Raw genomic sequence first — 12,436 nt, forward strand, 5'->3', positions numbered from 1 at the left:
AATAGTTTTAAACATTAAAACTGTAAATAGTTTTGAACATTAAAAGATGAATTACTGTAAAACTGAGCAATAAAAACAGGATTACAGTGAAACTACGAAACTGAAACATTGAATTGCTGAAAACCAATTACTGTAAAACTCTGAATTCGTTAGACTCGTTCAAAATTTATTGAAAACTAAAAATGTGTGAGCTATAATGAAAACCGAAAGCTTAAAAGCTTAGAACAAGAAATAATACACCAAGGTACTAATAAAGAAATTTAAGACCCGAGTTATAAGATATCTTAACTTTTCTCTTCAACATTGGGGATTCGATTTTGTTCTTTTCGAAATGTCATTGTTTATTTTGATTTGTTAACTTTAGGATCTTTGTTTTCTTATGGACAGCTTCTTTATTTACACTTGGCAGAAGTTGGAGAGACGTGCTAAACTACTCTTGTTGAAGATTTAGTTTCTCATTTAATTAAGTTTCTTTCACTGAAAGCACTTACTAATTTCAGTAGAGTCTCTCAGATGAAGATTCTAATTACTACAGATAACTATTAGCCTTTACGATGGAAAATCTAATTGCTTAACTACTTATTTAAATTTTAACTATGTACATATTAGCTTAAATATTTTTATAGTTCACTTAGTCGAGTTTTATAATTTAACTTAGTCGAGATTCAGGAATAAATTAACTTATAAATAAAAACAGGGTGATTTATAGTAAATAATCTAAAATTTCCCTCTTGATTTCATTATCATACATTCATTGTAAAAATGAACAGTGTTTCCTGCTTTTAAATTTAACATTTTAAAAATTAAGTTGCCACGATAAATTGGATATGCAGTAACCCGCTAGAATGAACTTAAATATATAAACAATAAATATGTAAAGATATTTAATTAAACACACACTTTTATTGCTTCTGAAGGATTTCTGGCTTATTTATACTCTCATTTTACAATGTTCTGATCAATGTAAAAAGCGTAATATTGTTGGAGACAGCAGGCCCGTCATTGACTCATGCTACTCAAAGGAAAACTCCAGGAATTTATGCCCTGATTTTAATGAAAATGCAGTCCCTAAATTTTATAAAATAAGTTGCTTTTTCTCACGAGAAATGACGAAAATAATTAATAATATTATAGTAGGGATTGGAGTACGATTCGAAAATTTTGGTCAACCGATTTACTGAAGCATTAGCTGTTTCTGTGTCACATTATGCACTGATTGGTTTATATGCGTTCAGATCTGATGGGTAAAGGGGTTATCTTTTTTTATCTATTTTATGCATTACATTTAGTTATTTTATTTTCATTCTTTTTGGTTATCATTTTCTGCACCCTAGTTTATGTCAGTTTTTAAAATTGTTAGCTTAGTTAAATATAGAATAGTTTACATCCTTTAAAATGTCTTTGTATATGTACAGGCAGCACAGTTGACTTTCGTTTGCTGTTGCACGGATTGGTCCTAATACGATCTTATGGCTATACGCTGAGAGCTAAGTGGGTCGGAGCATACTCCTTAAATCAAATCAAATGAAACGAATAGTTAAAAATTGTTTTTGTTTTGTTCGGATATCCTTCATAACCGATCCGATAAAAAGGTAGATGATCTTCCAAAAATATCGCTAAATTTTGAATTTCTCACAGAGCAAGAATACACGACAATAATTCTAATTTAAAGAATTCATGCAAGGAATTTATAACAATTTTTATTACGGATAGTTTGTATTTTTTAAAATATTTTGTATACAAAGAAACATAATTTGTGTTACAAATTCACTTTCACATGTTCCCAGAGTTATAACTGTCTACTTTAACAATTAGTATGCAAGAAAGGTAGTTTAAAACGTAAATTTTGTTTTTTGATATAATATAATACGAAATATCGCATAATGATTTCATTTACCAGTTTTAATTCCCAACAGGAAGACCAAAGAGTTCTTGTAGTAAATTTGTAGAGTGTGTGAAGAATTAAAGAACCCTATTTCAAAGCTACTTACAGGCCAAACCAATCATCAGAAACTTAGAATTAGCCGCTTTACATCAATTTAACATCGAATTAGCCGCTTTACGAAATTTAGGACTTCAAAGGGCTTTTGAAGAGGTCCAATGAATGCTGAAATCCTTCACAAAATGATAACGAAATTTGAAGAAATGGGAAGCTTTTCTGTTCGTCTTGGAAGATGCAGAAATCCCATTTCAGCAGAAGTAGTACAGGAAGTTGCCCTTTATTTTCCTCAGGTGGTAGCCGACCCAGCTTCAAACTTTCAGACTTACGCTAGTGTCCTGTGTGTAGCAGAGGCATTTGGTAATTCTATTGTCCATAAGAGTTTTCGGAGTATCGTCCAATATTATCATTACAATGCAGTGTTTGCTTCCACATGATTTTGACGCTTAACTCCGATTGTCATTACAGTTTCTCACTCACTCTGAGGTCGATTCAGAATGGTCTTTGAATAATCTTTGCAAGAAGGAAGCGTATTTAAATTTGGAATGGGCAGTGAATACTTACAAGTGCAAAAACAATGACATCGAAGGGTGAAAAATTAGGCTACACGCGAAATAAAATGTATAATATAAAACACAGTAAAATACTAATCGTTGGAAACTCGTCAATGGCAAAAAATACTGCAAAATACCTATCGATGTGATAAGTGAAATATTAAAACATATAAAAAACAGATCGATGGAACAAGTTAAAACAAATAAAAACATATGAAAAAACATAAAAATTATATAAAATTATAAAAATTATAAAGCGGAAAATGTTAAATTAGCTGAAATTTGGAAACCAGAAATCCCGGCCCTATCTTAGAGATTCTCTGTCATTCACCAAACATGAAGATAATGGCATATAACGATCATTTTTTCTCGGTCTGTATTTTGCTCCAGAAATTTTGCAGGCTCAGTGACATGTTCAGTCACCGGGCAGGGATATACGTATATCGCACGTTAGTACCTTGCAGTCTTTATGAAAGATGGAGCTCAGCCACACATCGCACGGTGTTTTATGTTCTTGGATATCAGTTAATAACAGAACATGTCATCAACCTGCACTTTGGTAATGGCCTACCTGATCCTCAAATCTTAATCCATGCCCTTTTTGGCTTTGGGGACATTTGAAACAAACAACTGGTAAGTCGTGACAATCCAAGAATCTTTCTTGATCTTAAACTCAACATTTCACGCTATATACTCAACATTTCCGAGCACAGACTTCGTTTAACTGTGAAACATGCATCCTGCGGTTTCAAATAGTAGCTGAAGATGCTAGTCATCATATGGAATCATATGGAACGTGTTTTAGTATAAAACATGTGTAAAATTAAAACACTATTGTAAAGGAAGGACTAACTGTGTAATTTGTTAAACAATGTCCTCTGCTGGCGATATTTGTAACCTTTGTTTTCTCAAAGAAGCTCCTATCCCTTTCATTAAGTTCGCCACAAAATTTCACAATTTTCTGATGATCTGTTTCACGTGTAGGCAGCTTTGAAATACGGTTCTTTAATTTTTGACACCATATATATATATATATATAAACATTTCAGGCAGTATATGAGACAGGCAATAGAGATGTAAGTGAACTTTTGTACAAATCCCGAGAAGCGAAATAAATAAGTAAGTCACTCCGCACGTAAAGGCATAGGAATAAGTATTAACATCTCACGGAGTCAGCCACTCTCAATGACGCGCGTTTCATGAAATACGTAAATATACACCGACGGTTCTAAACAGGAAGACGGAGTAGGCAGCGGCTTTGCGCACTATGAAAAAGGAAGAATCATATATCTATGGAAAGGACGCCTTGACTTAAACAACAGTGTGTTCTAGGCGGAGGTGTAAGCAATTACAACGGCGGTACATTACATTTTCAACAATAATGTAGAACGGGCAAAACCTTTCACAGACAGTATATCAGCACTTCTAGCGCTATAAAATCACAACCACACCTCGACCATGATCATCAAATTACAACAACGTTTACTGCGCAGCCCGCAGAAACATCTCTTCTTCACTTGGATAAAGGCACATGCAGAGGAATGAAGCAGCTGATAGCTTGGCCAAGCAAGTGTCTACTGATCCAGAAGTTGAACAAATCACAATCCCAGCCGCTCTTTCCTACCTCAAAGGGCTATTACGGGGTCAAGGCCTAAACCTTTACCAGGAAGACTGGACGCACTGCACAACTAGAAGACGTACATACAGCTACCTCCCGAAAGTCAGCACCGAACGCAGCATTTCAATAGCTTCTCTCACGTCTTATATTATATTACGGGACACGGCCCATTCCCGGCCTACTGCAATACACATGGTATAACAATCACGGATATTTGCGTCTGCGGAGAGGAAGGCTCCCCAGACCACTCTGTTTTCGAATGCCATCTGACAGCAGGAAATTACTTCCCTCTTCCCATCAACAATAGAGAAGCTTATCAAAGCTTCCTTATAAAACATAAACCAGCAGTTTAACAAGTTAAAGGGGGGATGGGCCAAGATTTATGCTCTTCTCATTAAACAAAGTTCCTTAGGCATGATACGCTAACTAAGTCAGCACGTAGTTCCACATCCGCAGATACATAAGTATACTCATAAAATGTACATAAGTCCTTATTACAAACACTTATTAAATAATGCACAGACAAATTTTTCCAGCATATATTTAACGTTTCTTCTTCTGTATATGCATACTATTTAATGTCATTTACCTATGAGCCTGTCTTTTAATTCTATTATTTTGTAACTGTATTTTTGTATTTGTGTTTTTAATTTGTATTTGTATTTTAATTTTATTATGAATATGCATAATTACCATATAAAATAGGAAAAACAAATGCCAAAACAGTAAAACAAGTGCAATCTGCCTTTGTATGGCCAAGTTAATACTCTTGTTAACATTCCAAAAAGCTCCTGAGGCTCTTGAGGACTCAGGGAGTTGTTTCTGGTTAGTGGATGGCACGGGACACATACCTGTTCACCTCTGTTAGACATCAGGCGTCCCCGTTCTCCGTCACCAACAAACCAATCTCATAATATTGTTGTTAAAATATACATCTCAATTATAACTAATAAACTAGTAGAAAACAGTGTATGCAGGCATAAAGTAACATAAAAGTACTTTTACAGACTTAATTTTATTGAATATATTCACGTTTATAATAATTAGGTATACTTTAAGGTTTAAACTTTTATGCAATTTGTTTAAGAACCGAGGATATTTACAGAATAAAACTGACTTTTATGTATTAAAATCCCGTTTACTTTTTATAATGTATGCACTTACATTAATGAGCTTGATAGAAGAAATATCTTTACAAAATAGCAACTATTATTAATACTATAGCAAAAGAAAAATTTAATAATTAGAATAAATTATTTACAGTTTACTCTCAATAATTCTTTCTTAATCTATAATTAGGAATGAGAGTTAAATCTCAAATCATCATCCATCCAGAAATTTCATAAAAGACACGTACTCACACTCGCATCTCCTGCTGCTGTTGTTGCGGATGGCTGCCCATTGTATGATTGGAGCCTGTAGTAGCTGGCCAGTGTGGATGGTGGTGATGCAAGTGGTGTGCATGTGGTGGAGTTGATCGCGAAGAAGTGGATAAGAGTGGTTGAGCTTCCGGATGTTGTTGCGCTTCCTGTGATATCGATGAGGGTGGCATCATCTTAGATGGCAATGTTCCTGCTTCGGTGAGCTGTGTAAGAGTCATAAACGAAGGAGGAGAAAGATGATCTATTGGTGATGGAACTGAGCTGATCAGATGAGCTTGCTTTGATTGAGGAGTAGAATTGCAACTTATTCCGTCCGGATGCAACTAAAATAACAGAAAATACGATTACTAAATGTTTTTTACAAAAAAGGCAGATCTTTCGAAATTCATTCAATTACTTTTTTAAACTTTGCAGTTATATAAAAAGATTAGGAGATTTATAAAAAGAATAAATTAAGACCATCCTGTCTAATCCGTGAGATATAATATTTTATTTTCAATAATACTGATTTAAGTGCAAACATAGATATATATATTCACATTCTTTAGCAGGAGATATTTTGTCAATTTTATTTCAGTTATACGATGATTATATTTTGTACATGAAAAGAATTTTATATCGCTTGAAACAGTTTCAAGCCATAAAATATCATTCTCATCAATGAAATTTCACCAACAACATTCCCAGCTTTTATTCTTCCTTGTGCAAAATAGAAGGAAGTACAAATAGAATTATCGCTAAAAATTCGGGAATCAGATTTTAACGGGAATATCCATTTTGATCGGTCTCGAATCCATTTGAACGATTTTCCCTTTGACATATGTACATACACATAGAATGCACTCTTTGTTTCAAATCGGGTTGTAAAATGGATTCAAAAGGTAATTTCTGCGACTTCTCAACCTGTATACGTAGGTATGTATGTATTTTATGTAACTCAAATGGATTAGCAGCAGAACGTTGAAAGTTTATAAAAATTTGTGATGCTGATATATACACACACACATCCATACATACCCACCCCTTTACTCGGCTTAAAAGTCCTTTACCCAACATTTACTTTCGCAAACGTTAGTCATTGTCATATACTTTAAAATATAAAAGTGTTTTAAATGACACAAAATATTCATGTTTGGGAAAGGTCGAATTTAAAGAAACAAAAAACGTTATTTTCGGCAATTATGCCGTCTCCCTATTCCTTTATTTATGTTTGAGAAAGTTTTATATACTTGTTATGAAAAAATAAAATTACGAGATGTTCTTGTACAACAAAAATTTACCGGAATACTTAATATCAAAATCTGCAGTTTTTGATGTCATTTTGAAATAACCTTGATCGGTTATTCAAGATAGAATAATTCAAACGAAGTGCAGCAAAAAAGTGTATATAATTTAATGAGCCGTAAAAAGAAGACATGTGGTGCCTATGTCAGTGTTTTATTTTTATTAAGAAAAAAGTTTATTTTCCGAAAAACACCTGAACTTTTTAGTGATGAGGGATTACTACATAATATTTTTTCTTAACCCTTACTGCTGCATCTCACCTGCGTACTGTATATCAATGTCTTTCACTCCAATAGTGTTTTCCCTATTACTAGTAGTATTTGCGTGGCGCATTATAAATAACAGATAAAATGAAAAATTAAAATTGCTATTTTAGCATGTTACAAAGAAATACTTAAGTTGCATTTTTCCTATATTTAATAAATCCGTATTATTTATAAACATTTAATATAAATTTTATTATTTTACTTAATAAATATGAAGAAAGAACTACTTTCGTTTATAAAATGCTCAAATTTATCTTTCCAACTGTTTTGGATTGCATGATTTCAGATACCTTTACCTGTTCTTTACTGTAAAGTTTTTAGTATAGTTGTTACACTTGTTTTAGTATACTTGTCTGAGATCGTAAAAGATCTCGTCTGAAATTCCGAAAATCTCCTGTAGGTGGAATTCTCCACTGGTAGAAAGGCCCACCAGCGGCCGAGCGGTAAAGTCGCTGAACACTGGTAGTTCGGTCCGAGGTTCGAATCCCGCGAACGGGCTGGCTGCATGGGCGTTTTCGTGGTTTTCCCCATGTGTAACGTGTATACGAGCCAGTTTCCCTTAGAAAGTCCTCCACGAAGGCATCCCTTCTCTTAGGCAGATAGCCCTCGAGGCTTTGCCATAATCACACACACACACATCACTGGTAGAAAATCTTTGCGATATCACTACATTATTCTATAACAACTGTTATATAATCGCTAAATTAAAAAAGAAACCTTCAAGATAAATTTTCATATTTCACATTTGAAGTTTAGTTTGCATATTTCGTTACACATGAGTGATAAAATTAAGTAGAGTTCAATTAAATCACCAGGTATTACTGATTGTTCTAACTAAATTCAAATTTAGTTCATTATACAAGTATCTTGTATTATAGCAAAGTACACTATGTTTACTAGAACATTCGCAAACTTAATTACCCAAGTTTATTAACGAGATTGAATTATGTAAATGTTTTTCGTATAAAAAGAAAACTTCTTAAATTAATCTTTACTAACCTAGACTGAATTCTGTATAATCTATCATACAGTTTGCAATGTGTCTCTTAGGTCCACTACATATAGATGATCTAGGTTTGGTTGCATACGCGAACGAAAAGCATGTTGCTATTTATTCTTACAAGACATATCTTAAATTAGAAATATTACGATTTGGCGTCATGAGACTATGCCACAAAATATATTTAGGCATTTAGGTTTTTGGCATCTACATCTAAAAATTAGTGTAATAAATGCTCTTCTTGAAAATAAACTGTTTTTTTTTCCTACGTTTTAAGAGACTGATAATTCATACCATCAAATTTATTGTTAAATAAAACATGTAAATTTTATCTGAATTATTGTACACTCTGCAAGCAAAAAGTAGGAGAATTCTATATATTCCATTCTGCTTAGCCGATAGGTGTTAGGGAAAAGAAAATTAAAAGTACAGGAAATTTTCTATATAAATACCTACGCATCATTGAATTATTTTCTTCCAAATATACAGGAAGAACATGTATTCAATAGCACTCTTTTTAATAATTATTTTTAAGGAAACGTTACTGTGTGCATCAACCAAAAAAGCACGCACTCTCACACATATACTGTTTACCCTACGCTACAATTGTTGTTCTTTGTTTTCCAATCAATAATAAACTATTAGTTTGATTGCCTTTTTATAGTATTATGATTTCCCACTTTTACAATTGAAACGTGCATTACTTTTAAAGTCTCGAATCATGTCGTTGTTATGAAGAAAATTGACTCCTCACTGCTTTTGGCTAAGATAAACGTTGAGGAACGTAGTGAACCGTGTAGCGACTTATAGCTGAGTTAAAAAAATTAAAGATGTAGATTCGATAAGGTTAAAATACCATTTATTATACTCAACTAAGAATGACAGTTGGCCCCTTTCTCGGGCTTACAACAAAGCCTCCATTCGGACTTGAACTCAAAATAAGACATAAGGACTATATTAGAACTAACTAAGAGACTTAGCCGAAGCTAACACAAATCTAACGTAGTTGGCCCTTAATTTAAACTAGCCGGCGAATATCAAAAGGCATATAACAAACGGCCGTACGTAACAGCTTCAAGACAGACTTATCCCGAAGGCAAACACGAGCTACTCAGGATTGCTAGCTCTCTCTCACGAAGTAACTTGAACCTTCCTTAAATACTTCTTCTAACTCATTTGCATTCAACGCGATTCTAAAAATCTCGTTCTGGTAGGGAGTTGTAAGTGGAAACAAGAATTGATAGGAAAGGCTATCCAAATTAAAGTAACTATTATAAAATTAAAGTATACATTAGAATGCAACATGCATTTTCGGACAATTAAACATACAAACTGCAATTCCAAAAAGCTAGTGTTGAGATTATACGATTTAGTATTTTTTTCTCATATTATTCATAAGATAATGTAGATGCATTTTTACTAAGGAAGACTATAATGTACTTATATTCTGCAATTTACCAACATTTTATGAAGGAATATAATATACTTACATGATAGCGGACATTTTATGGACTTGTATGGTAATTAGCTATATCAAAATGAAACCTATTAATGATTCCAGTTCTAAGCTTTTAGATGCTTTACACAACTGTAAAGATTACATTCGATTTAACTTTACACAACTGTAAAGCCTACATTCGATTTACCTGTCATTTTCCATTAGATTTAAATATATAATCAAATGAAATCCAACATGCAAAATGCCCCCAATCTAAAGAGTATAAGAATATTAGATGCAAGAGGTGTATAGAAGATCTCTGTCTGGAATTTTACTGAAGTTAAATCAGAAAAATTAACGTAAAATAAATCCATTAAAACATCGCATTAATAAAGGCGTATAAAATACTTAATCAAATAAATACGAAATTATAAAAATCTACAAAGCTTTCAAATAAAATTTAAAAAAAAAAAAAAAAAATCTTACGTTTCATATATTTTTTGAAAAATGTACTCTGAGAAATCTCATCTTTAATATTTACACAATAAGATAATGATAACTGAACCTGCATGACACAAATACTCCATTAACGTCACTTAAATGACTCAGTTTCCAACGGGGAAGTAATTCCAGCCAGATAAAATTACCTGGTCTACAGGAGTGTCAACACAGTACTTTGCCCTCTGTGACACGTTACATCATGAATTTATGATGTTCCTTCAATTTTTCGGTTTCTTATACGTAACAGTTTTCCAACGACATCTATTTCAAAACCCTTTTTCTTTCGGTTATTTCCCTTGAGGTTCCTGAAGCGAATTGAGACACTTGGGAATTAGAATGTAGATGTACTTTCTTCAACTTCCTTTTCTTCGTTTCCTATACACATATTCCTTCAGAGACGCATATCCTGTTGCAAGCAAAATAAGAAAATTCTAGATCAAGTTTTTCGAGAGCCCAAAGAATGGATCTTCACGTAAAAAGTTTTCTCGGTGTTTGTGATAAAATCTCTATGTTGGCCGGAAGTCAAATTTTCGTGAGCTGTGAATTTTTATTGATAAAAGAAGAATCAAAACATTGCATTTTCGAGTGGTTTATCTGAAATTTTACAACATACCTTTTTATATAGGTTCAGAGAAATGCATCAGATTAAAATTTAAAATTTCAACTGCTAAACATAACTTTTATTTTGAAATTTCTATATTAAAAGCTTATTTATAATAAAACATTTCTATATGAAAAGCGTATTTAGAATTAAATAAACTTCAGCAGGACGCGTTTCTAAAATTTTAAGCAGCCCTTGGATCTTTTTAACAGCTAACATGTGAATTAAATAAAAGCAAAGCTAAAGAATAATAACAAAAGAGAATGTTCGAATAGTTGATGCAGCAAAAAGTTGGAAATAAACCACGAAAAAAATAACACGAAAATTAAAGAGAAAGCTGTGTAAAGAGTAGGAAATAAGCGTAAATTAGAATGCAAATAATTAATAAAAACAGAAAAAAGTTTTCAAATAAACATAAACATAACAAAATAAGAAGACATTTAAATTTTAAATATGGCAATGATTACGTGGCGTGTCCTGAGCCATATATTATTGAACTTGTTGATCAGCGGCTAGAAAAGCCTTGTTAATTACAACCAAGGTGTAGAATTTTCAAGACAACACTAAGCGTGTTCTTTCTTATTGACAAACACTACTTCCATGAGAATTAATTTTTTTGGTTCTATTATGTACTATAACTGATATATTTTTCTATTAGAGAGTATTCCATAAATAAAGGTGCACAGAGGAAGGCAATGAACAAGCACATAATTTATTCAATGAATTTTCTGTCTCTTATAATTAGCGCTCAGGAATGAAAAGAAATGCATCACGAAATAGTAACTGCAAATAAAGCATACTTTTGTGTGAATGTAATTAAAAGCTTTCAAAGCATGGAATTTGCTAAAATCTTTTTAAAAATAATGTATATCTTCTATCAGAAATAAATGCCACATTTTACCCATTTTTACTTCCTTGTACGAAGTAAAAAGGAAGTATTGTAATCGCGAAAAGTTTCAGGCAGCATATTTCAATGAAAATATCCATTTTGACCGCTATCGAATGCAATTTAACGATGCTTTTGCGTGATATCTGTACGTAAGGACAGAATAAAAGACTCTTTTTTTTTTCAAAAAAATTATAAAACTGCTTTAAAATTAATTCTGAAGAGAATTTTTCGTGGAGTCTGTAGGAACGTATGTACGTACGTGCGTACGTACGTATCTCGCAAAACTCAAAAATGAGTAGCCTCAGAACGTTGAAATTTTGTATATAGAACTGCTATAACATGTAGATGTGCACCTCGTATTTTGGTTGCAATCGGCCGCACCAAACGTATATAAATATATTTATATATATATATATACGAGTATATATATATACACTCTGTTACCCGGCTCAGAGATCTCAGTTTCTTTACTATTATATGCTTGTAAATTGTACATTTTTTGCTTTAAAAATGATTGAATTATGTTGTTTTTATCTTCCGGTTAAGGATTTTATGCCTTTAGTAAATCTGTGTGCAATATGTTTAGAATTATCAGTAATTTTAAAGTTGTTTAATTGCCGCTAAGCCTTTTTTAAATGGCGGCCATTGATGTTTACATTTCAAACAGGAGACTAGTGGATTTGTTGCCAATCTAGAGAAACTTAGCTACGCAACAACAAAGATAACGCATTCATTTATTATTGCCAATTAAATCATGCTTAATTCTTTCTGGAATTTTTTTGAGGAAATAAGCGTTTGAGATTTACTTCGTAATTTTTAATATAGATATTTTGAGTTTTTATGTATTTTTGCTTTATCGCGAAACTGAATTAATTAAATGAGAAATACTGAAAATAAAAACTGAAATTAAGTGAGAAAACTGAAATTTAAACTGAAATTAAATGAGAAATACTCAATCGTCTGT

At 32.5% G+C, this 12,436-nt stretch overlaps 1 protein-coding gene across 2 annotated transcripts in view; it reads right to left on the reverse strand.

Moving 5' to 3' along the window:
- The window catches only part of LOC118190644 (neuroligin-4, X-linked-like), a 527,548-nt gene that overhangs the window by 16,195 nt on the left and 498,917 nt on the right, over positions 1-12,436 (reverse strand). The window contains exon 7 of one of the 2 annotated variants that reach the window (XM_085813109.1): positions 5,473-5,816. In XM_085813109.1, coding sequence (XP_085669235.1) covers positions 5,473-5,816 — 344 coding nt within the window. Of the gene's footprint in view, positions 1-5,468; positions 5,817-12,436 lie in introns of both variants that reach the window. The other variant, XM_085813110.1, reaches the window with a different exon arrangement.

Source organism: Stegodyphus dumicola, chromosome 3 (genome assembly GCF_044657685.1).
Source record: "Stegodyphus dumicola isolate Sdum_Otavi_A_Nest chromosome 3, ASM4465768v1".
Lineage (NCBI taxonomy): Eukaryota > Metazoa > Arthropoda > Arachnida > Araneae > Eresidae > Stegodyphus > Stegodyphus dumicola.